The sequence below is a fragment of the Thalassophryne amazonica genome, chromosome 6, assembly GCF_902500255.1.
Source record: "Thalassophryne amazonica chromosome 6, fThaAma1.1, whole genome shotgun sequence".
Classification (NCBI taxonomy): Eukaryota; Metazoa; Chordata; class Actinopteri; order Batrachoidiformes; family Batrachoididae; genus Thalassophryne; species Thalassophryne amazonica.
Window position 1 is genome coordinate 101,461,800 of NC_047108.1, and position 26,995 is coordinate 101,488,794.

Genomic DNA, 26,995 nt, shown 5'->3' on the forward strand with positions numbered 1-26,995 from the left:
TGACGTGTTTGTTATGCATTCACAGATTGTCGGCAAATCAGCTGCAAAGCAGATGTAATAAAAATGCTTTATTCGTGGCCAATTTGTATGCAGTTGCTACAACATATTTTAGTTTGTGATGTGGACATGATAGGCACGATATATATCTGTTTTACACACTGTCACAGTCTGCTGCCAAGCCACAAATCCCCGTCAGTTGCGGATATCAGCAGATATACAGAGCATAGAGTGAGTATGTATTGTGTATGAATCCTGGCTGTGGACATGTGTGCCTCTGCGGATGATCCCGGACGTGTTCGGATGACGGCCGACTCATACAGGCATGTTACATGGATATTGCGGATGTTTGGTGAATATGGGCCAATTTTGTGCGCAATCCATACGCAAATCCTCCTAAACGCCAGTGGGACAGGGCCCTTAGTCCAAAAAAACAAGCAAGGTTCAAAAACACAGTGAGTCCAAAATCAAGAGGCAGAGGCAAAAAAACGAGCTCAAACACAGAGCAAGGTCATACACAGAAGAGCAGATGATCAAGGACTAACACTAGGCTGGAATGCAGACAAAATCAAATGAACTGGCAGAGAACAGAGAAAAATGCAAGGCTTAAATAACAAGGTGTGATTAAGGAAAGTGAAAGCTGTGTGCGAAAGTTCAGGAAGGAGACAAAGCTGAGACAAGCAAGAGCAAGAGAGTGCAATATAACAAACACTAAGCAGACAGAAATAGAGGCGTGGAAGAAAGAGACAAAGATAAAGCGAACAGGTGCCAGAGAGTGCAGTAAAGTAAACACTAAACAGACAGAAAGAAAGTGGAAGGTGAGTCTCAAACATAAAGAAAGAAAAATCTACACCTGGTAGGAGCAAAGAAAAAAAAATCAGGAAAACAAAGGTGAGAACTGAAAAGTCAAAGTCGCTTTGACTTTTCAGATCAACAAGAGAATTAAAGGCTGGGGCTGAAACTAAAACAGAACTAACATGTGGCAAAAGCATAACAAACAGAAATTACAAGCAATGACTATAGTGGTAAAATGCAAAATAAAACCAGTGACTAAGTAATCCTAAACTGAAAATCAAAGACAGGGGGACGTGAACACAGACATAACCAAGATGAAAACCCAGGCCCGGGGCAGATGATGACATTAAGACAGTACATTAACATTAAAAATGATGTAATTAACAGGAAATAAAAGGAAAATAAATAAATAAAATAAAATAAAAAATAAAAGGAAATAAAAGGAATGAGTTCTTCAAAATACTGTTGAGCTCTAAGGTTCTAAAAACATTCTGGATTCACATACATTCAGCTCATTATAGAAACTTTGCATAATTTATTCCCACCCTTGAAAACTGTCAGGTACCTATTTTATAAACACTACCCAATCTAGACCCTGTGGATCCCCACAGGTAGTATGCTAGTTTACTTTTGTCTGTGATGTGACTGCATTCTTTATATATATTCATGAAGTTGCCAGCATAGATTTTACAAAAATGTCTGCAATAATTGATATGGTCACAAAGCTGTGGTTTATGACACTGTCGGGTTCGGAAATTAACTTCAGTATCATCAGCAACAGTAAACACAAATTGAAACCCACTCATTTTCAAACAGATGTGTATCCACCTTGTTTGTTGGTTCAAAGAACATATTAAAAGTTGTTGGGAATCTACACTCACCGGCCACTTTATGAGGTACACCTTGCTAGTACTTGGTTGGACCCCATTTTGCCTTCAGAACTGCCTTTATTCTTCATGGCATAGATTCAACAAGGTGTTGGAAACATTCCTCAGAGATGTTGGTCCATACTGACATGATGGCATCACACAGTCGCCCATTCAACCAGCCTGCCCATCACCAAGGCATTTTCGTCGACACAACTGCCACTCACTGAAATCTTCTCTTTTTTGACCATACGCTTTAAACCCTAGAGATGATTGTGTGAACTAAATCAAGTCATTTAATTGAACATGTCCAAACTTAGGATGAATGCTGCATCTGTTATTTGAGAGACAACACATGCAGTGAAAAGATATTTTCATACCTCCAAAGGTTGTTTTGTCCACTAAAGGAAGGGCCTCTGTCTTTTGAGAAGGAAAGGGCATTCTTTCAGGTGGACTATCTTACAAATGGTCGAAACATAAATGGAGAATCAAATTTCAGCTTGCTGAAACAGCTACATGAGGTGATCAAGACCAAAAGCCCAGGAACGTTAACAAATGGGATGGCTTTTCATCAGGTCTATGCTCCAGCTCACAAGTCAGTGGAGGCCATGGCTACTGATTGTGACTGACTTCCAACTTGGTTGCCCTTCACTTCAAATAAATTATCATTTCATTTTGGTAAAGCAAAGTGTATCATATTTGGAAATAAGCCCAGCAATTTATGCAGAAATTTATTAGTTCATGATATTGAAACTGAACTTGAATGAAAATAAATTTCTTGGGGTTTTTATTGACTATAAATTAAATTGGAAAACACATAAATTATGTTAAATCTAAAATGTCAAAAACCTCTCCCTTCCTTAACTACCTTATATCATCCATTACGTGTTCCATATATGACCCTGTATCGAAGTTTGCGGAACCACCTACAAAACTAATACAAATCCAGTATTTTTACTACAAAAGAAAGCCATAAGAATTATTAGAAATAAATCATATCGTGAGCCAACAAATCCGTTATTTGTCTGTTTACATATTTTTTAAATTTTGGGACTTCATTGAGTATATCATAATACAAATTATGTTTAAAGTAAAAAATAAACTTTAACCACAACATGTCCAGGACCTGTTTAAAATGAGGGACTCCAGTTATAATTTGCAAGGAACATTATTATTTTAGAAATCAAAGATTGAAGCTACTGTAAAAAGTCATTGTGTTTCTACTATTTGGAATAAATGCCCTGATAACATTAAAACATTTGGTAACTTGGTTGGCTTTAAAAGGCTTTATAAAAATTATTTAATTACTTGTTATAGCATGATGAATTGGGTTTATCAATTTTGTTTTATTTTTGGGTTTGTGCATGGTGCACTGCTATTTGCACGTTTGTGTTTAAAATTTTAGTTCAGTGATACTGTCCGGATTTTCCTCAGAGCCTGGTTTTAACTCTTTGTTTTACCAGTGGCATGTGTTAGTTTTTGCACTAGATGGCGCCTTCAGTTTTGTTTCACACGTGGATCAGATGAGTGACTGATTATTGATGGACTATTTAAACCCTGACTTTCTGTTCATGTGTTGCTAGATACTTGTGTGCCATGTTTGTCTGTTGCCTTGCTTGCCTCATTTTGCCTCGCCAGCTTTCAGAGCCACCTTCGATGATCCAGGCAGTCTTCAAGAGGATCAGACCTGAATGCCGCCCTGTTACCTTGACTGTGTCTTCCAGCTGTGTGCTTAAGATGCCAAAGCATCCCGCAGCAAAAGCTCTGGTAACCTGGCCTCCCCTCTAATTCCAATATTAGAGCAAACTGTCTTTTCTTGATGTTCCAGACGATTTCAGTACAGCTCCCAAGCGTACTTGGATCCTGGCTCTGACAACCTGCACAGCAATGTCACTTTGGAATGCCTCGGCTCTTGGTGCTGAGCGTGTCTTGAGTATGCGCCAGTTATGTTCCTCCTCCTCTCAGTGAGATCCCATTCTCACTCGTTCCTGTTTGTGACTGTGTTATGATGAACAACTGTTCCAAGAACTCTTCCTAAGAACCGCATGAATTCTGATATCAACAATTGAGAACCCACCTGTTTAAATTCCTGCTTAATTGGAACTGCATTCCAACACACAGCACTTGACCTCTGACCTTTGGATACAACTTAAGAAGAGAACTTTATTTCCTGACCTCTGAAACAACCTGTGTTAAACTTTTTATGAACTGTGACTGTTTTGAGGCTCCAGTGTTGCATTCACTCACCCTGTGTGTCTTTATTCTCCATAGTTCCTGAGCCATCTCTCCACACTGCAGGCACAACAGCGCAGCACCTTTTTTTATTTATTATAAATAAATATATTTTCCTTGCACTCTTCTCCGTGTCCAGCTCCCTGCATTTGGGTCCATTACCTGCAACGGTTCGGTCCCACACGGACCTCTAACCATTCATTTATATTTTGTATTTGTTATCATGGGTATATGTATATTTTTATATACATATGTATGCATTTTTATTTTTTTGGTTAAAGAGTTGGGCGCTTGTATGCTTTTGCTTCTGCCTACACCCTTTCGGGCACATGGGTGCATTATTAAATTGTTTTCTTTATGAGTTTTTCTTGTTATCTGTGTGTGCTGAATAAATTAATTTATTCATTCATTGCTGTTCTAATTTATCAGAATTTGATTTTCATCTGTTTCCAAAGAGGAATATAGCTGGGAAGAAATATTAGTGATATAATGGTATCTTAACTGCTGTTGATGACAATCAGGACGAAAGCTTCTTCATGACAGGGGTTCATGTGCTGCAGCAGTGTTGGAAGAAGTGCGTAAATCCAAAGGAGGCAATGCCATGAAACAACCCCACACATGGTCTCATTCCACAAACACGAACCCTCACCCTGAACCAATTACTATCCAAAATATATTGCATGTCTTATGGAAGATAGTTTTAAGGCTGCTCAACAGTGCAATCCCAGTTCCGTATTTGGTGTGTCTGATAGCGCGTGCCGCGTAGCATTTATGTAGACTTTTTTTTTTTCTTGGCAGCTGATGAATGACCCTCTGAAGCCCAGAGAGAATCAGAGCTGATAAAAAGAGAAAAAAAAGAAAACTGACAGGTAGAAAATCACAGTATCTCCACAGAAAGGTCAACCATGAATGGTGTCATGGACTGTAAACATTTTCTAAGATGGTTGCTACCGGTGACTAATCTCAGCGCTGCAGAGCGACGCAGTACCTGTGCCACCAAAGACTTTTCAATTGAAAATGAACTCAAGCTTTGTGTTCTTGAGTGAGTCGAGTCGCACATGCGAGGAGGAGATTGAAGACTGTTCCACACAAACATCACCCGAGCTGGACACGTAGTCAACCCGCAGCCTCCGTCCTGCCGCCCCTCAGCTGGTCCTTCTCATCGCTGCAGAGAAGCGTGGTCCCGCCCCAGCTATGCCTCTCCGCCGCTCTCCCACACACTCATTTGCATTTCCTCTCTTGGCTCTCTTCCATACCTTTCAATTCATCCTGTCACACCTGTTATGCACTTGTCGCCCCCCCCTTCTTTGTGGCAGCTCCGCTCCTCATAAAAATGCAGAGCCAGTCAGGAGCTCCATACCTGCTTTGGGCTTTTCTCCCGCTATGAAAGAGTGCAATCATCCTTTTCTTTCTCACGCCGTCTCACAACACCTCAAGGTGACACTGAATTGCTTCCATGTGAGGTATGAAGCCTCTTTGTCACCTTCTGATGACTGTAGGACCACCTTGATATTCCTTTCACTTTTATGGAGCTTTGCCCACTCTGCATCTTCAGGTTTTCCCAATGCTGCTACCAGCATAAGGGGAAGAAAAAGGCAGAGGAGAGGAGAAGGAGGAGGGAGAGGCAAATGAGGTGTGGGTAAAAATGATGGTGGTGGTGGTGGGGGGGGGGGGGGGGGGTGAGCAGAGAGCAGCAGCCCAGCCCTGGAAACGGAAAGAGAGAGAGGGTGGGGGGAGGAAATTATACAGTGGAAAATCCAGAAGAATTCAGCTTGAGTAGTAGTAGGCAGTAGTAGTAGTAGAAGTGCGATGTACTGAACTGCAGGCTCCTCATCGCTGGGGAACAGCCGCCTTTTGTGTTCCCCCGCTGCAGTGGGGGAGCACATTTAACATCGCACCCGAAGAGAGAAACTGGGAAGCATCCTCCAATCAGCCACCGGTGATTTCTCTCATTCAGCGAGGGATGCTGATGGTGATTCATCACTGATCTGAGACAGACGCTTCCCTCCGCTCAACACTACGACCAAGTGGAATACTCACCACCTATTATTTTTGCTCTTTTCCTTCAGCACAAGTCCTCTCATGTCGATGCACCAAATACAAGGATAAACAAAGACCAATCTCCTACATCGCCTTCTGAAGGTGGACTAACTTTTTCATTTTGGTGCCTGAGTGTGGAAATCCTTCTGTCGCTCCAAGAACAGGTTTTTCAAAGGATTATTAGGCATTTCTACACAGCTCATATTCTGCAACCATGGAGAGCAGGGAGGGTTCAGTCCTCCACGATAACCATGTAGGGATACTAAGTAGATAGATGCACGTGTTGATGGACAGGAGGTGGAGATGGAGGCAGAAGAGGAGCAGATGGAACGGTTAACACACCTGCTGAGAGTGTCTGCCGCTGCGCCGTAGGCTCGAGTGTTTCGATAAGTTTCTGTTGGTCTGTTTGCAACCGCGATGGTTCCCGTGGCCGGTGTCAGGGATTACGCTGCTTGCAGAACAGGTGCACGTGTAGCATGAGGATTAGTGGCTGTGATACACGCAGAGTAACAGACCTTTCAGACAAGACTCTCAAGCTACGACCGCACCGAGAGTTTGCGCTGGAGGATTAAAGATAAAGGTTTAACCGGCATGATTTGACTGCAAGGGCAGGGAAGCAGCAGGAGAAAGGTTCACCTTCGAAGGTTATCCATGGGGGATGCAAAGTGAGCCTAAAGTCCAATAAATACATCCAAGCCTCGCAGACTCATCAATAGACTTCCAAAGTACACAGCCATGGTGCTGATGATGAACAATCTCGATTCACTCGATAATCTGCCAAGCACTAAATCCAGTTGATCTATGAGCTGCTGCGATATTGATTCGTCTGCAAGGCCAGGATACAGGCTTGTCTGATCGCTGCTTAGACGATCTCTAATGTAATTATAATCTGTCATTTAGTCTCACCCTCCAGCAGCTGCTGTGGCGAATCAGAGATCTAATATTTGTTGTGGTAACTGACAACAGATCAGGTAAAACCGATGCACTTCCCGCTGCCTCTCGTCTGTATGCACTTGCTGTGACGGCAGTTCTGCTGACAGTTTACAATGAATTTGTGTGCAGTGAAGCTTGTAGTTGAAAGATGTGCTGTTTCCCGTCGATGCTTGTGCAGGTGTGTGGGTTTTTTTGGGACTTGTATCCCCGGCACACGGCTTATCTTCGCTCCACAGTAAGGCCTTAAATATCCCGGGTAATTGTATTATGGGCAGCTATCGCCACTACCTTTCACTGCTGCGCTGCTACCATTTCCCCACTTGGCCAATTTCAAAGGAGTTAAATTAGGAAATCCGTTTAACAAAGCATTGATCCTGAAGTGGTGGAGGTGGAAGAGAAGAGAAGAGACGCTATCTCACCGGCCACACTCAGCAATTTTTCAACTCCGCTGAGAAAGCTTGTCGTATGGTGAAAGATTAGTGACAGTTGATGCATAAACTGCATTATCAACAACCAGCACAGAAACTCAGTTAAAGACAGTTTTTGCACAAAGTATTTCCTCCATGTGTGACTTCTTTCTGGATTATTACACTTGAAGTGTGAATGCAACCCTGCAGAAAAGGACAACAACACAGCAGCCAATTAAAAACTGGGCATCTTCTCCGAGTTGCTGTGCTGTGTGTGGCTCCGAGTAGGAGCAGTCTTGTATTCAACAATCCCGCGAGTGAGGGTGGGGCTCTCACTGCCGCCATAGACAAAGACCCTGACAGTGCTGGTGTGAGAACTGATCATCTGAGGTGGTTTTGGACCTGCACATTCAGGCACTGTGTCAAAAAATAAATCTCACAATGGGGTGCAACATGTGTGTGGTTCAAAAGCCCGAGGAACAATACAGGGTCATGTTCCAGGTGAGCACTTGGTCTCTTCTCTCAGCGTATATTCTGTTTTTTAATTTTCAAGCATTTCTCCTCTATTGTTCACTTTAAAAGTCCTTGTAAGGAGAGTGCCACTCTTCTCTTTCTGCAGCAATGAGCAGAAATCAGCTGAACATCATTTAAATCGATCGACTCATTCATTTATCACTAATGTATTCGATCAAGCTCGTTTCTGCACGTGTTGAGTAATTGTATCGATGGAAATGTAAAAGTAAAACATTAAGTGAATCTCGAAGGAATGAAAACAAAACTTAAGAACAAATATGCAATTCAAACCACAGTTCTCTGCAATTCATCAGTCAGTTCAGGACATTGAAGATAATGTAGTCAAATTAAATACATGCAGCACTACACAACTACATTTTTCACATACCAAAGGTGTAAAAATAATTAAAAACATCTAAATATCAGAATCTTCTATGGAGTGTTCTGCACTAATGAAATTAAATATTTCATGCAATTACCTAAATTATTTTGGGTGAACATGCTTTCACAAGGACATCAGGTTCATCATTTCATTAATCATTAATTATTATCCCATGTGTTATCTTTGTTGAATCATAAATTGTGCTGTAAATCTGTGTCCCTCCTGGAATTTTTGTTATATTTGTATCACTGCCACATGCATTTCTTTCCCTTCCCTGTATATCTTAATGCAGCACTCCACCAGGGCTGCCCCGTTCCACCAATCATGTTCATGATTTCCACTGACAGGATTTCAAGGTGCAGTCTAGGATTAGGTGTCCAGTTTGAGGACCTCAGAATTACATCTCTACTTTTGCAGATGATATGGTTCTGTTGGCTTCATCAGTCAGTGACCTCCAATGTGCACTGGACAGGTTTGAGGCTGAGTGTGAAGCAACTGGGATGAGAATCAGCACCTCCAAATATGAGATCATGGTCCTCTGTCGGAAAAGGGAGGATTGTCCTCTTTCGGTCAGGGGGAAGTTATTGCACCAAGTGGAAGAGTTCAAGTACCTGGGGGTCTAGTTCACGAGTAGTCGTAAGATGTGGGAGATCGACAGACAGATCAGGGGCTGCATTAGAGGTGCTGTAAGGGACCATTGTGGTAAAGAAAGAGCTAACCCAGAAGGTGAGGGCCTTGATTTAACAAATGATTTATGCTCCTGTCCTCACCTATGGTCTTGAATTTTGGGTAATGGCCAAAATAACAAGGTTATTAGAAGTGGCAGGCATGAGGTTCCATTGGGTATCTGGACTTACACCCAGGGAAAGAGCAAAAAGCTTGAATATCTGGGAGGATACAGCCTCTGCTCCTTGTCATCGAAAGCAGCCAGCAGGTGGTTTGGGTATCTTGTGAAGGTGCCCCCGGTTGTCTCCCTAGGGCAAAAGTGTGCTCTGACAGGCCAAGGTTGATCAGGTTTTCCTTGTAACCAATCACGTCAGCAGGAGTTTTTACGATGAGGTCCTCCTTTCAACTTACAAACGTGAACACGTGTGAACTCAGCAGCTGATGTGATCCGTAGTAAGGAAAACCTGCATCGGCTCGGCCCTTCATGCCTTAGGGAGGTGTTGCTGGCATGTCCATCTGGGAAGAGGCCCTGGGAAAGACCCAAAGCAGGCTGAAGGGATCATATTTCCCAGATAGCTAGGGAATGCCCCAGGAGTTAGAGGATTTGGCCAGGGATGAAGAAGTGTGACCTGAAGCTGTTCTGATGCTACCACTACCTGGATAAGCGTCAGAAAATTAATTAACAATATTTTTTTTTTAAATCAGGCAAAACTGCCACATTTTCTAATAATTTTGTGCTGAAGTATTTTTTAAAGGATGCTTTGAGTTTCAAAGCTTTGAACATTTAGCACACCCCACAAAAGTTAAACAATCCTGCATAAGCAAACTGGGACCTGCGGCGGCAAAGGAGATATGAAGAAGACAAGAAATATATGAACAGCAGACAAATTGTAAAGTACAGTAATAATATTACTGACATTACATTGTAAATCCTATTTCGGCCCTGAGGCCCAATGGTACCGGTACGTATCCCCGGATACCATAGCATGAGGCGTTTGAGAGTCTACAACATCCCCTGAAATGTGATGCCAATCTATCACAAGTTACTTCACAAGCCAACGCCACTACTCATGTGGAGGTGATTGGACTGAAATTAACCCAAATAAAGGACACAGACGGGAAGCATTTTTTAATTTCAATTTATTTTCATTTATATAGCGCCAAATCACAACAGAGTTGCTTCAAGGTGCTTCACACAAGTAAGGTCTAACCTTACTAACCCCCAGAGCAACAGTGGTAAGGAAAAACTCCCTCTGAGGAAGAAACATCAAGCAGACCAGACTCAAAGGGGTGACCCTCTCCTTGGGCCATGCTACAGACATAAATTATAGAACAATTCACAAAATGAATATACAGGAAATGCTGTTGGTGCACAGGACAGGAGGGTCTCCAGCACAAATACCACACCCATCTCTGGATGGAGCTGCACCTTAAAAAGAGAGAACAAAACAGAATCAGGCATCAGAAAGACAAGAAAACTGTATAATTTGTCAGCATTAATCAACAAGAAAAACAGGAAATATTAAGGTGATCGCCGGCCACTAGCCCTAGGCTTCACTAACAGACCCAGAATTTAGGTAAAGTTGAGGCCGTGGCACGCTCCGTTTCCTAATAAAATGAATTAATTATTAATTAATTAATTAATTAAGCATGACTGCGAATCCATCCCAGGTCTACGTATTGGTAGCGTAACTCCTCATCTCATGGAGAGATCCGCTCTGCTCACTGATGTTCCCTTGTATGAGATCACTCATTCAATCATTTACTTTTCACTCATGCACCTCGGCTTCATTAAGAGTAAAAAAGTAAGTCCCTTCGGCAGCTCCCTTGTTTGCACTCGGGGTCGCCACAGCAAATCCAAGGTGGATCTGCATGTTGAATTGGCACAGGTTTTACGCCAGATGCCCTTCCTGACGCAACTCCACATTACATGGAGAAATGTGGCAGGGGTGGGATTTGAACCCGGAACCTACTGCACTGAAACCAAATGCATTAACCACTTGGCCACCACCCCTGTGGCTTCATTAAGAGTAAATGGATGAATATGACAGATTTAAAAGTACGGTGTGTCAGATATAGTGCCATCTATTGGTGATGTTTCAGACTGCACTAGGCCATCACCAGCCATGATTTTGTTTCCCTTCATGATTTTGCTTCTTTGATGACGGGGATTCATGCTCCCTCGCCTTTTTGATAAGTAATATATGTATGAGCCTCTCGTTGTTGGCTTGCACTATAGCAACCAGTAGACAGTGTATAGGGGAGAAATCACTGATTCCTCTTCTTTTTCCCTTCAGTCTTCCAAATGTGAAAGACAGAGGAAGTCCAGAGTGAGTGGCCCTTTTGGGCTACTGCATTAACATATTGGTGCAAAATGGCAGCCTCCATAAGGGGGCCACTCCTATGTGTATATGAAGCTTTTGATTTGTTGTTGCAGGTTATGCACAAACAGATGATTATAAGTGCTGTGTTTCATTTCTGCTAAAACGCAAACAAACAAAAAACACAACTAATTTCAACACACTGTAGCTTTAATATCAGCGTCTCTGCTGAAATCTTTTTTTTTTAAGTGGAATACACATTTTGTTTAGTGCGTATGTTAAATTATCCATAAATTGACATGGCTTACAGCAAGAAAATCACTTTGAGCGTCTTCATCCTCTTGAGTTCTGTAGTTTAATAGTCATTCAGTAAAGATACTAGTGTGAATTCTGACCATACATCACAGGAATTCTAACAATAATAACCACAGAACCATCCTGTAAAACACAGAGCAGAGAGGCTCAGATCCACACAGCCAGAAGGATGGATGGCTTGTTATAAAAAGGGCTAAAATGTTATGGGAGAGGGATGTTGCCACGGTTACAGCCTCAGCACCACCTGCCAACTGGGACCGCAGGCTGAGTGTGAGTAAGATCATCTGGCCGAAGGAAGCGCTTGTTCGGCAACCTGATGACACATGCAGTGACAAAATAAGTTCTACGCTTACGTGGCATGAAATGTGCTCAGCAAAAATGCTATGTAGCGCATCAGAGGTGCACTATCGGTGTCACCACAAGCCTGTGTCTTTGTTGCATGCAGGCGTGGGGTTTGGGCTGGTTGACCGGGCTGCATCTGGTATCAAAGGCAGTGCCAAGAGAAATGAAAACACAGAGCTCAGATAGCAGCACAAAAATGAACGGAGGAGGAAAATCAAATTGGGGAAAAAAAAACAGGAAGAACAACCATGTTGTTTTTCTTTTCTGCTACCAACTGTCAGAAGTAAATTGATTTGAGCATTTCGTGGAGCAGAGGTGAACAGAAAGCGTTGAGTAACACTGTAGATTGCCTGATTGGAGAGCTACAGAGCTACTGAGGCGGTGCGTGAGATAAAACCAGATTGGGAGCGGTGCCTTCAGGGACCTCTTATAACAGGGGTCAGCAGTAATGACACCGACCGCGTTGCAGGTCAAAGTCTTTGAAAGTGAAAAATCAAATAAATCCACTGATCTGTCACCGTGAAGTCAGCTGTGTCTGAAGGTTCCAGTCAGACAGCTGCAACACCTGCATGTGCTTTTAAAGGGGTCATATTGTGCAAAATCAGTTTTGACCTACATTAAAAAGTTAAATATGCTCCCCAAAGTCCAATAATTGTTTGACAATATGTGGAAAATGGATCTGCTCTAAGAACTTTTTAGGCCTGAAAGAGCTTATTTTAGACTTTTGTTCCATCAGTGATTCTCAAATTGGAGCGGTGGGGGAGTGATTAGAAAGGCAAATGAATGCAGTTTGTTCCAAATAATCAGTGGAGTTGGAAACAAAAGACATGCATGTGTGTGTGTGTGTGTGTGTGTGTGTGTGTGTGTGTGTGTGTGTGTGTGTGTGTGTGTGTGTGTGTGTGTGTGTGTGTGTGTGTGTGTGTGTGTGTGTGTGTGTGTGTGTTTGGAAATATTCATATCTACAAAAGGGGGCCCTGCAGAAAATGTTTACAATTCTATGTTACATTCATAACACAAGTCCAGTGTCACCAACTGAACGGTCTCCCCTAAAAATCAGTCCCCCATGCCTTCACTGTGCATATGTCATTTCAGAGCATCAGCAGCGATTCACCGATTATCGCCTCATTTCTGCTTAAAACTGACTGATTTAAGAGGTTTTACTTTGTCACCTGATGGTTAATAATCACATTATTCCCTCTGATCGCTTTGGGTGTAGAAAGTCAGACTCAGAGAGTTAGACTCAGATGCGCTGCTGTCGCCCTCTGATCGCCCTCTGATCGCCCTCTGATCGCCCTCTGATCGCCCTCTGATCACCCTCTGATCACCCTCTGTCTTTTATTTTGAAATAATGCTGAATTTATGTGGAAATGATTGTTGTACAAAAGCTTCAGATATCTGTTGCTGAGATAGATGATGACTGGAGTGCAGTTTTAACCAGAAATGAGGCGATAATCGGCGAATTACTGCGTCAGCCAATTATCAAAATGACACGTGCAGAGAAGGCAGTGGGGACCGATTTTTAGTGGGAGCTGTTCGGTCAGTGACACCAGAATCAGTTCCTTACAATAATAATAATAATTATATATATATATATATATATATATATATATATATATATATATATATATATATATATATATATATGAACCAGTGTTGTGTGTTGTTGTTGCCAACGGGAGTAACGGTATCATAATACACCCATCAAAGGGCTGGAATAAATCTGCACATTTTTCCTCTTGATCTGGACTACACCCTAAATTAATGCCTCACATGTATAGGGAACTCAACAAAAATATAAACGCAACACTTTTGGTTTTGCTCCCATTTTGTATGAGATGAACTCAAAGATCTAAAACTTTTTCCACATACACAATATCACCATTTCCCTCAAATATTGTTCACAAACCAGTCTAAATCTGTGATAGTGAGCACTTCTCCTTTGCTGAGATAATCCATCCCACCTCACAGGTGTGCCATATCAAGATGCTGATTAGACACCATGATTAGTGCACAGGTGTGCCTTAGACTGTCCACAATAAAAGGCCACTCTGAAAGGTGCAGTTTTGTTTTACTGGGGGGGGGATACCAGTCAGTATCTGGTGTGACCACCATTTGCCTCATGCAGTGCAACACATCTCCTTCGCATAGAGTTGATCAGGTTATCAATTGTGGCCTGTGGAATGTTCGTCCACTCCTCTTCAATGGCTGTGTGAAGTTGCTGGATATTGGCAGGAACTGGTACACGCTGTCATATACGCCGGTCCAGAGCATCCCAAACATGCTCAATGGGTGACATGTCCGGTGAGTATGCCGGCCATGCAAGAACTGGGACATTTTCAGCTTCCAAGAATTGTGTACAGATCCTTGCAACATGGGGCCGTGCATTATCCTGCTGCAACATGAGGTGATGTTCTTGGATGTATGGCACAACAATGGGCCTCAGGATCTCGTCACGGTATCTCTGTGCATTCAAAATGCCATCAATAAAATGCACCTGTGTTCTTCGTCCATAACAGACGCCTGCCCATACCATAACCCCACCGCCACCATGGGCCTCTCGATCCACAACATTGACATCAGAAAACCGCTCACCCACACGACGCCACACACGCTGTCTGCCATCTGCCCTGGACAGTGTGAACCGGGATTCATCCGTGAAGAGAACACCTCTCCAACGTGCCAAACGCCAGCGAATGTGAGCATTTGCCCACTCAAGTCAGTTATGATGACGAACTGGAGTCAGGTCGAGACCCCGATGAGGATGACGAGCATGCAGATGAGCTTCCCTGAGACGGTTTCTGACAGTTTGTGCAGAAATTCTTTGGTTATGCAAACCGATGCATGCTGGATGTGGAGGTCCTGGGCTGGTGTGGTTACACGTGGTCTGCGGTTGTTAGGCTGGTTGGATGTACTGCCAAATTCTCTGAAACGCCTTCGGAGACGTCTTATGGTAGAGAAATGAACATTCAATACACGAGCAACAGCTCTGGTTGACATTCCTGCTCTCAGCATGCCAATTGCATGCTCCTTCAAATCTTGCGACATCTGTGGCATTGTGCTGTGTGATAAAACTGAACCTTTCAGAGTGGCCTTTTATTGTGGACAATCTAAGGCACACCTGTGCACTAATCATGGTGTCTAATCAGCATCTTGATATGGCACACCTGTGAGGTGGGATGGATTATCTCAGCAAAGGAGAAGTGCTCACTATCACAGATTTAGACTGGTTTGTGAACAGTATTTGAGGGAAATGGTGATATTGTGTATGTGGAAAAAGTTTTAGATCTTTGAGTTCATCTCATACAAAATGGGAAAAAGTGTTGCGTTTATATTTTTGTTGAGTTCCCTATACATGTGAGGCATTAATTTAGGGTGTAGTCCAGATCAAGAGGAAAAATGTGCAGATTTATTCCAGCCCTTTGATGGGTGTATTATGATACCGTTACTCCCGTTGGCAACAACTTAAGGTGCAACACACAACACTGGTTCATTTTCTCCAAATGGACAACCTGGCTTTGCAAAAACTATGAGAGAACACCACATCGTATATATAACAACCACCATATACTGTACAAACCCTCTGTGACATCACACATAGGTTTTTTGAAGAGCGAGTTTGAAGCTGAAATGGGGCTGTGCTAGATGTCACCACTTTGGCAGTGCCTGACTCCATGTAATTCCCAGCTAACCCATAATTGGGTAAAAGGGGGGAGCGTAGGGAAGACCAATGCTAAACTAAGCAAGACGAATGAAGCCTGAACATGCCCATTTATATCAATGTTGCCAAGTTAGCTAAGGCTACAAAGCCTTAAACTGGGTTTGGGTGATTGATTAAAGCTATTTTGCGGGCTGGGCAGTGGCTTTTAATAATAGCTTAGGTGCAGGTTTTAAGAACTTTGACCATCCAATAGATACTGTAACTGTGAAACTAACAGGGTAGTTAACGTTGCCCAGGTAATAATACCTTCTAACTAATGCTAATGGTCCTATCATACAAATTAAATCATGCTAATTTTTTACTCACCCAAGATACAGATGGTTCATTAACCACACAGCATCTCATACTTGTATGAAGATGCTTAGAAAGAAGCTACCGATAGTTTGGTGCACGGGCTAGCTGTCAGTCAGATTGGCCAGATCCCTAAATATGCACCAAGTTATCATTTAAAAGATCTTGAACTGATGTGCTATATAAAAATTCACACCCCTACAGTTGTCAAGAATGAGGAAAATAGCTATAGACACCAAAATCAAGTTGGTGATTTTAACATGGGGTTCTATGGGGATTGACTCATTTTTGATCTGTTGCTCTCTGTTCCATTTGCCCACACTGATCTGCAAAAAAGGGCTTTTTTCCCACTGCACCTTTAACACAGAACATGTTGCAAAAAGACTGGAAACTGACCGAACTTATTTCATTGAACAACTTTAAGTCCAGGCTGAGAGCACTTGAGACAACGTTATCAAACTGCAATTGTTTGTTATGTGTCGGACGCAGCTCGGAGAACCGACCAGCGTTTGAAGGACCCAGTATGAAATAAGCAGAGCACGGTTCAAAGGCTAACTGAATTTAATACATAACAGTGATCATAATAATAATAAAAGGTGCGGTCTGGCGTGGTGCGCTCCCAGCAGCGCTAACGGTCCGGAGCCAGAAGCTGTTTCGGACCCAAGGACCCCGCCGACACCCCCCAGGTGGCCGCAACAACCGAGTCTGTGAAAGAAGGAACCATTATGTGAGTCCACACTCTACACACAGAACACTTAAAGGTGTACAAACAGCAAACACTTCCTGGCTTGATTACTGATCAGCTTCCAACCTGCAGGCATGGAACATCCCGTTCACAAATCACCACCGCAGTGGAAGCTGATACATGACTAACATACAGCTCAATACAATAAGGTGTGAGGGACACCACATTTACTGACTGTATAACTGTTAGTCACAAAATCCAACGTACCTCAGGAAGTGTGCTGACGAGCGTGAGACCTCACCCTCTCCTCTTTCACAGACCGTGCATCAAACCTGGACATTCTCAGCGTCCGCTGCTGATGAGATGGCTCCCAAGACGACGATCTCACCCGTCTGGTCACAAGGTCGAGTCTCTGGCAAATGCACACTGTGCACTTCAGTCTTAAATGCCAACATACTCCAATCCCTCCAGATGCACCTCAGCTGTGAGTCCTGACGAGTCGCAGGTGATCAGGGTGAAGTCCTAACAGCCTCAGCAACACAGCCACTCAGTCCCAAATGCATGCCACCTGGGAGGAAACAAAAGGCAAACAAACCAGCAGCCAGGCCCCCCCAGCCATACAACATTGTTTTTCATATGTAATTTTACCTGTGCATTTGTAATTGTAACTTTTGCTGCCTCTTGGCCAGGACTCCCTTGAAAAAGGTTTTTACTCTCAATGGGACTTTCCTAGTTAAATAAAGGTCAAATAAAATGAAGCCAGCTCAAGTAGCTATTCAAAGAATTGCTGCTTCTTTTTTTTCCCCCCCCCTCACACTTTTTCTTGGCACTTCTGTGCTGGCTTCATTTTTCATCACCGGAGGTTGCTGCATCCCAATGTGTGAACCATCCATAATAAACAAATAAATAAATAAAAAAATCACGCTGTAACTCAATTGAACCATGGTGCACTTAGATCGGAACCGACACCACCTGCTTTGGTTGAACCAAAAATTGGCTGTTTGTCATGGACCATGGTCCAGAGCAGCTTTCACAGTCTCTTGAATCAAACCAAAAGTTCCAATCAGACGGTGTAGGAATGAAAGCAGCTGCAGAGAGATGAAAGTGTTGCTTTAAAATACATGCCGTGTCTTTCCTGAATTTACGTGAAGGTTTTTGTGCTGTGTGCAGTCCGACAGATATTGAGGAATGGTGCAGCAGAAAACTGTGTGGGGTTTGTTTTGTACAAGTTGGTTTGGATTAGACAGAACAAATAACAGACAGATAAAAAATAAAAGAACATAAAAAAATAACTTTTAACAAATATGGCTGCCAAAACCATCCAAAATATAAAAGTTAGTTGAAACTTCTTAACATAAATCAAAGATGTAATTAGGTTTTTTTTCCCCTCCCTGGAAATTTTAATAGCTGTTATTAACTGGAATAATTACAAACATTTTTTTTTTTTTTTTGCTGTGCAGATGGCTGATTAATGAGCGCCAAAAGAATAAAACAGATGGAAAAAAGGGAATATAAAGTGGACCATCTTAAAAAGTCATCATAAGACCAAAGCCATAATTACAAATCACATTTACCAGCTTCCTGTATTTTCTCTTTAGAGGCTTCAGGCTTTGTGTTTGCTCCTTTAATGAACATGTTTAATTACACTTTCAAATTAGATGCAGGCCACTGAGTAACTGGTGTTCTTTAAACAATAAATATACCGCCAAACAGCTCACAGCTACATCAGGTTGGAAAACCGGCCTTTTAAACTCCATTCTTGGTGTTCTTGTCAAAGGAATATAATTATGCGATACACGCGCTGCAGTGTGGTGGCTGGGCAGCACCCGCTGGCATATTTCTGATCAATTTTGACTCCTGTAACCGCCAAGAAATGAAGCAGATTGCAAGTTCAGACAGAGAGTTACAGAACCAGCTGGACTGATTAAAAGCAAGGTTGCGGATTTTACATACATTTGACACAGTACCTGAACTGCACACGCACATTAATCCGCTGCCCCTGAGCTCTCCCGCTGCACTCTCTTTTCTCGCCAATCAAGGAAAGGGAGGCTGTTTCCATGGCAACCAAACTCATTAAAAAAGCCCAATGTCTTCTTTATTCACAATGACACGAACAAACATGCTGACGGTCACAAGAGGTGCACTGATGGTGATCGATACATACCAACGAGCAGCTGATGTTAGCTGGGCGAACGCACAGTTACATTATCGCCTTTGTGCATTTGAACGCACACTGTGTGGAATAAGCAGTTGATAATAACACTGTAATGCCAAGCAGCAAGCTCGTCTCTGAGCAAGACAATAGAGAGGAATTTCTGTAGTGTTACATTAGTTAAGGCCCGAGTAGGAAAAAGTCCTACGAGGACCCTATTGTAATTGCGCTGTTTATTATTATTATTATTATTATTCCGACTTTTGCATCCAAATTTCGGCCTTTTCCCATGCTCAAAAACTCACCAAACTTTGCAAAGTCAGCCGGCCGTCTGCGATGTTCGATTTTCTGGGGGTATCGCACATAATCGTAGCGAAATGGCGAAATAGCGCCCCCTAGAAACGTTCAAAAACCCCTCCACATTGGTTTTTTTTTTGTCGTAGCCTCATGAAATTCGGTACACATATTTACCGTGCTGGGACGCACAAAAAATTCTCTTGACGGCATGGTGAAATGTCGAGAGGAAGTCGGCCATTTTGATTTTAATTTTCGATTTTGAGGTAATTTTTTGCCATTTTTGGCCATTTCTACTACTTACATTTGAACAGGATATCACCCCTTCGCCAGGAAATTACGTTCTTCCTTTTAATGGCTTTAATTTTGCCATATCATCATGAAAATTGATACACATGTCAAGCATGACAACCTCTTACGATTCATAGGGGCGTCACCCATGGGTGGGGCAAAATGCCTCAATAGCACCCCCTTGAATTGTTTAAAAACCCCTCCCCATAGGGGTTTTTTGGAGTAGGGAGATGAAAATTGGTACACATGTGTGACTTGCATAGACGTACAAAAAAGTCTCTTGCACCATGGGTCTACTCCAAACAGGAAGTCGGCCATTTTGAATTTTCTTCTCATTTTGGCGTAATTTCCACACGTATTTGAACGAACTCCTCCTAGGGATTTTGTCCAATGCACTTCAAATTTCTTTCAGAGCATCCAGAGATGATACTGATCAAAATTATTAAAAGCTTTTCTCTATGTCAAAGGGTCTGGCCGCTATGGCGTCGCCATTTTGATCCTTCGCTATGGAACATCAAGTCATGATAACTCCTTCATGCTTTGCCTGATTGAACTGAAACTTCACGTGTGTGATGACAGTTGGCCCCTGAACATACCTGGCCCCTCTGTTTGTGCTCTGAGCGCCCCCTAGTGGATAAACTATCAACATGTCATAACTCCTTCATGCATTACCTCATTGAATTGAAACTTCACATGTGTGATGACGGTTGGCCCCTGAACACAACTGGCCCCTCTGTTTGTACACTGAGCGCCCCCTAGTGGATGAACCATCAACATGTCATAACTCCTTCATCCATTGCTTGAAATTTGAACTATGTGATGAGTGGTTGCCCCTGTATGCACATGCCCACATTTGGTCACGAGGGCCCGTATATGACTGCTTGCAGTCCTAATTTATTGTGTTTCTCTTACTTCCTGTCCTCATTGGGTATGTACGGTGGCTGAGAGAGGCCATAACACTTCCAAAGCAAGACAACGCTAGTAAATGCGGAAAATGCTAAAAAAAAATGGAAAAGCTTTTGGATCAATTCTGCAACAGATAGCTCCACCAAAAAAAAAAAAAAAAAACGTGAGAAAATGTGTGCAAACACAAAGAACACAAACAAATATAACGTACAACAGATACAACAATGTAGAGTGGGAACGTATCTGCTCCAGATTCACGTGATTCATGCAAAAACATAGACGCATTGCAAATGGCCACAACGTAACAAAAGTATTTCTGCTTGGCGGACCTTTAGTTCATAACAAATAACATAAAATGTAAAAATATTGCTAGTTTAAGAGTAAAATCATCAATAAAGTAAATAAACGGACTCAGCTTTGCCGTCCAGGCCAACGTCACGATACAGTGAACGGCTCGTCAGTAAATGTTTTCTTCATTTGCAGGAGATGTCATAATTTGGAAATGTTGCATTTGTGTTCTGTTAGAAAGGTAATTGTTGCTATTGATACATCTCTCTGTTGTGTGCTGTTTGAAATTTGGTGAACTTTGACACATCAAATCAATCCAAAAAGCAATACTGCTTTGCTTATGTAAGATCCAGTGGACCTGTCTACCACCTGCTCCACACTGCCACCAGCTGGAGAGTTGATGAATGTTTGCTGGGTGATGGAAATTAGGAGCAGGTGTGGCTGAACTTAAATGTAGCTGCCACTTGCTGAACACTGCCACCTACTGAACATGTCTGGGAATGTTGTAAAGAATAATCCTATCATCACATTCATGATGGGCATTAGGAGCAGGTGTGGGTTTGATATTTCATATGAAAAGTTGAGGTCTATAGCCACAAGGGGCAGCTTCTGACTGAACATTATTTACTACAAGTTCTGTTGCTCCACCACTAAACAGCCACTGCTCCCCCCAAACACAGACACACACACACACACACACACACACACACACACACACACACCTAGCCCCCCGAGAGAAAACCTCTAGAGCTGCCACTGCTTAAATTGCTTTTATATGAGAGCAGCAACATGAAAGACACTGTATGCCATCGAAGCACAGATAATCCATCCACCTGACTGGTGTTGCACATTGTGATGCTGATTAAACAGCATGATTATTGCACATATGTGCCTCAGATTGGTCACAGTAAAAGCCCATGTTAAAATGTGCAGTTGATCTGTGTGGTTAGTTGTGAGGCCTGTTGGATGTATTGCCAAATTCTCAGAAACAACACTGGTGGTAGCTTACTGTAGATCATAGCAAGAGCTGTGGCGGACATCCCTGCAGTCAACATGCTAAGTGCATGCTTCTTAAGATCTTGTGACACCTGTGACATTGTGCTGTGATTTTAATGTGGAACAGTCCGAGGCACATCTGTGCAATAATCATGTTGTTTAATCAGCATCTTGATATGCCACACATGCCATGTGGAAGAATTATCTTGGGAAAGGTCAAGTGATCACTAAGGCAGGTTTGAACCCATTTGTCGACAAAATTTCAAATAAATAAGGGTTTTGTGTGCACGAAAAAAGTTTAGATTTATAGGTTTAATGCATGAAAAACTGTAACAAAAAGAAGTTTCATTTATATTTTTGTTGAGTATTTTTTTTAAATATATTCGTATTTTGCATAAAATGTCATATTTTCAATTTTCTTTTTTAATTCATTACAAATATAGCAAATGATTAACAACGAGTAATTAGATGACTTGTCAGCCTGCTTATTACTTTCTGACTTCTCTGCATGTTTGTGTGTGTGTGTGTGTGTGTGTGTGTGTGTGTGTGTGTGTGTGTGTGTGTGTGTGTGTGTGTGTGTGTGTGTGTGTGTGTGTGTGTGTGTGTGTGTGTGTGTGTGTGTGTGTGTGTGTGTGTTTGAGAGAAGTGTAGGTTAATGTGCAAACTGGGATCCTGGGTTGTTTTTCACCTGGAAAACCATAACACTGAGTGTGGAAGGGGAATTCTAATGTTTTATTATCATTTTATTATCTGTGGCGTGTTGCTGTTTCTGCTTGAGGATCACTGAGGTTTTATACGCTTCAGTTTTTCTAATCTGTAAAGTTCACACGCTCGCCGTCGTCTTTCTTCCACCTTCAGCAAAACACACTCAGCTCATAATTCACCTTTTGTTTTAAGCGCTGAACACGCTGAGGAATTCTGCATATTTATACACTCCCTATTCCCTCTGAGGCTTGCTAGCTTCATTGCTATCATGATGAATGCCTTTTAAATCAATAGATATGCCTTGTTATCGCTTTTTTAAAAATTGCCTCCCAGTCCCTGCTGGTTGTATTTAAATTTCGAGGCCCTATAATATCTAACAGCAGGGTTCAGAGCTACAGCAGGTCACCTCCAGCTCCATGTTAATTGATTTTTCTGAGGAGGCTGGTGTTCAGACCTTCAAAGCATGGGAGATGAGAAAAATCAATTACAGAGCGAGTGGAATTCAACATGTACAGGAGCAGGTATCAGATTGGAGGATTTACATCATGCTGGAAAACTCACACTCCATGTTGTGTGGTGTTTTCCATGTTTTCTGTCTCATTCTTTGCCCCCCCACCTTCTTATTTTATTTCAACCTGATAAAAACTAATTATGCATCAACCACTTTGTTGTTCCCATGAGATTCCATCACGCCAGCTTTTGCATACAAAACCCAAACTTACTCGCTATTTACTTTCCTGGAAAGCTTGTTTTTCCTCATTTCTCCTCCATCATTACCCACGCCTCACCTCCTCCTCCTTCGCTTTTTCAGTTCCCACTTTGCATCTCTTTCATCTTCATCCCTGCCCGCGCTCTGCTATGCAACGCTGACTTATTGGTGCCTTTTTTTTTTTCAAAATAAATTTCTGTCCCATTTTAAACACAAACATATAGTGCATGCATTGTGTGCACCCCAGGCTAACTCATTTGCATGTGTGTTTTTGCAGCTTTATGTGTAATGACCTACTAATCCAGAGATAAGAGGGTAAGTCAGGCCTACGTCAGCCTGTATGAAGTCATCATCTTCAAAGCGTTTTCATTGATAATGAATGAGGAGCTGCTGACCACCTGTCAGTCACCACTACAGAGCTGCTGCCTGCCTTCATCTCTCTGATTCTGGCAAACAGCACCTTCTGGTCTCAGTAGCAGAGCCCTGGCACAATAGAGACACCTCCTACTGGAGGAGAAAGACAGTCCAAGACTTGAGAACTGAAATAAAAATGCACTTTGGTGAGGGGTAGTTGTCTCTCTACGAACGCGGCCACATCAGCCTGCACGCTGGAGAGGAAGGATCTTATTTGTTTCCAAGTGAAGGAGCTCATTAAGAGGCAGGAGGAGAGACAGCAAGATTTATGAAGGATCATTAATGTGGGCTCGCACAAACCCATGAGGAGAGGACATGCTGAAATAGAGGAGTGTGTTCTCATCTCCGGGGGAAGCAACCAACGGACACAAGTGCTGAGGCAGCACGAGGTGGAAGAAAAGGAGGAGAGAGAGGGGAAAGACAAAGACAGAAGAAGGGATGATAGAACAGGGAGGAGATGGTGGGAGAGGAGAGGCCGTGAGGAGCACGAGAGGAATAAAAATCAGTGACAGAATTTTTAAAAAGGGAACAGGAGCTGGGTGTGGAGGGAAGGTTTTCGTGTTTGGCTGCACAGAGGAACATTGATTTGACATGCAATTACTGGTGGGGACAAGAAGAGACAGGGAGAGGATGAAGGAGGGTGGTGGAGAGGTGGAGAGGGTCAGCGCAGCACAAGTGAGGCTGCTGGGACGTGAACCATAACACATGCAATCAGGAAAACCACTTGAAAATGTGAATCTATCTGATTTCAATCAATTTAATTCAATTAGATTTAAATAAATTATATGTGGCAGGGGTGGTGGCCAAGTGATTAATGCACTTGGTTTCAGTGCGGAAGGTTCCCGGTTCAAGTCCCACCCCTGCCACATTTCTCCATGTAATGTGGAGTTGTGTCAGGAAGGGCACCCAATGTAAAACTTGTGCCAATTCAACATGCAGATCCACCTTGGATTTGCTGTGGCCACCCCGAGTGCAAACAAGGGAGCAGCCGAAGGGACTTACTATTCATAATTTATATGCTGCTTTACATACAGGAAGGTTATTATTCAAGGATATTCAAGTTTTCAGCACTTTGCAATAAAATAAAACAAAATAAAACTGATTTCTCAGCCAGTCAACCAATGCAACTGAAAGGGTGTACGTAGAAGCAAACGTATATACACCTACCCCTTTTACCTCAGCAACTTTTACTTATCACAACAAAACCAAAACAAAGCACAGTGAGCAGAACAGCAAAACTCAAACATCTTAAAATAATCAATGAACTCAAATTCCTCATCATATCCACACCAATAACAGCACACATCTCATAATCCAAAAAATAAATAAATAATACAAAATTAATAACTTAATTGTTCATACTTTAACCAACAGCTATATAGTCTTTCAACCATGAATTGAATTTTCAGAGAATTTAGACAGTTTTCACATATTCAGAAAACATCAGTTCCTTTAGTGACGTTTAAACTGATTGACATTTGGACATCGCTTGAGTTCCTTCAACAGATTATTGCATATTTTATGGCCACAAGTAGAAACACAGAAACCTTTCCTGGTTGTCCAAGCACCAGCAATTTTAAAATGATACAAGCCCCTTAAATTCTATTTTCCCTCTCTCTCCTTAAAAAAAATTCTTGAATTCTGAGGGGCAGTTGTTTATTTTTCACTTTATACATTAATTGCACAGTTTTAAACGTAATCATATCATGAAGTTTTAATATTTTAGATTTAATAAACAATGAATTGGTGTGGTCTCAATAACCTACATTGTGAATTGTTCTTAATGCTCTTTTTTGAAAAATAAATAATGATTGCAGTGTGGTTTTATAATTATTGCCCCAAACTTCAGCACAGTAATTCAGATAGGGAGCAACCAATGAACAATACAGAGTATGAAGTGCTTTGCAATCAAGAACATGCCTTACCTTATTTAGTACTGCAATACTTTTTGACACTTTCTTTTGAATATGTTGAATATGAGCTTTCCAATTAATTCTTTCATCAATAATAACACCTAAGAACTTATTTTCTTTGACACGCACTATGATTACCCCTTGTATATTTAACTCTATTTGTACAGTGAGGAAAATAAGTATTTGAACACCCTGCGATTTTGGAATTTCTCCCATTTAGAAATGATGGAGGGGTCTGAAATTTTCATCTTAGGTGCATGTCCACTATGAGAAACATAATCTAAAAAAAAAAATACAGGAATCACAATGTATGATTTTTTAATAATTTATTTGTATGTTACTGCTGCAAATAAGTATGTGAACACCTACCAACCAGCAAGAATTCTGGCTCTCACAGACCTGTTAATTTTTCTTTAAGAAGCCCTCTTATTCTGCACTCTTTACCTGTATTAATTGCACCTGTTTGAACTTGTTACCTGTATAAAAGACACCTGTTCACACACTCAATCAATCACACACCAACCTGTCCACCATAGCCAAGACCAAAGAGCTGTCTAAGGACACCAGGGACAAAACTGCAGACCTGCACAAGGCTGGGATGGACTACAGGACAACAGGCAAACAGCTGGGTAGAAGACAACTACTGTTATGATTATTTATTAGAAAGTGGAAGAAACACAAGATGACTGTCAATCTCCCTCGGTCTGGGATTCCATGCAAGATCTCACTTTGTGGGGTAAGAATGATTCTGAGAAAGCTCAGAACTACACAGGAGGACCTGGTCAATGACCTGAAGAGAGCTGGGACCACAGTCACAAAGATTACATTAGTAACACATGATGCTGTCATGGTTTAAAATCCTGCAGGGCAGCAAGGTCCCCCTGTTCAAGCCAGCACATGTCCAGGCCCGTTTGAAGTTCACCAGTGACCATCTGGATGATCCAGAGGAGGCATGGGAGAAGGTCATGTGGTCAGATGAGACCAGAATAAAGCTTTTTGGAATCAACTCCACTTATCATGTTTATAGGATGAGAACCCCAAGAAAACCATCCCAACCGTGAAGCATGGGGGTGGAAACATCATACTCTGGGGGTGCTCTTCTGCAAAGGGGACAGGACGACTGCACCATATTGAAGGGAGGATGGATGGGGTCATGTATTGTGAGATTTTGGCAAACAACCTCCTTCCCTCAGTAAGAGCGTTGAAGATGGGTCATGGCTGGGTCTTCCAGCATGACATTGACCCCAAACACACAGCCAGGGCAACTAAGGAGGGGCTCCGTAAGAAGCATTTCAAGGTCCTGGAGTGGCCTGGCCAGTCTCCAGACCTGAACTCAATAGAAAATCTTTGGAGGGAGCTGAAACTCCAAACCTGAAAGCTCTAGAGAAGATCTGTATGGAGAAGTGGACCAAAATCCCTGCTGCAGTGTGTGCAAACCTGGTCAAGAACTACAGGAAACGTTTGACCTCTGTAATTGCAAACAAAGGCTACTGTACCAAATATTAACATTGATTTTCACAGGTGTTCAAATACTTATTTGCAGCAGTAACATACAAATAAATTATTAAAAAATCATACATTGTGATTTCCGGAATTATTTTTTTTTTAGATTATGTCTCTCACAGTGGACATGCACCTAAGATGAAAATTTCAGACCCCTCCATGATTTCTAAGTGGGAGAACTGGCAAAATCGCAGGGTTTTCAAATACTTTTTTCCTCACTGTATGTCTTTATTGTAATTACCAAATAACATTATTTTAGTTTTAGACAAATTTTGTGATAATTTATTAATATCAAACCATCTCTTTAACTTTATCATTCCA

General features: G+C 42.1%; 1 protein-coding gene and 1 long non-coding RNA gene across 3 annotated transcripts in view; one reads left to right on the forward strand and one right to left on the reverse strand.

Annotated features, from left to right (window-relative positions):
* The first annotated feature begins 5,980 nt into the window (after positions 1-5,980).
* Positions 5,981-26,995, forward strand: part of LOC117512766 (PDZ domain-containing protein 4-like) — a 42,330-nt gene continuing 21,315 nt past the window's right edge. Inside the window, exon 1 of one of the 2 annotated variants that reach the window (XM_034172982.1) lies at positions 5,981-7,771. In XM_034172982.1, coding sequence (XP_034028873.1) covers positions 7,712-7,771 — 60 coding nt within the window. In that variant the 5' untranslated portion in view covers positions 5,981-7,711. The remainder of the gene's footprint in view (positions 7,772-26,995) is intronic. The other variant, XM_034172983.1, reaches the window with a different exon arrangement.
* The window catches only part of LOC117512767, a 28,063-nt gene continuing 18,041 nt past the window's right edge, over positions 16,974-26,995 (reverse strand). The window contains exons 2-3 of the long non-coding RNA XR_004561377.1: positions 20,910-20,915; positions 16,974-16,985 (exon numbers count right to left, since the gene is read on the reverse strand). This is a non-coding gene — a long non-coding RNA (uncharacterized LOC117512767). The remainder of the gene's footprint in view (positions 16,986-20,909; positions 20,916-26,995) is intronic.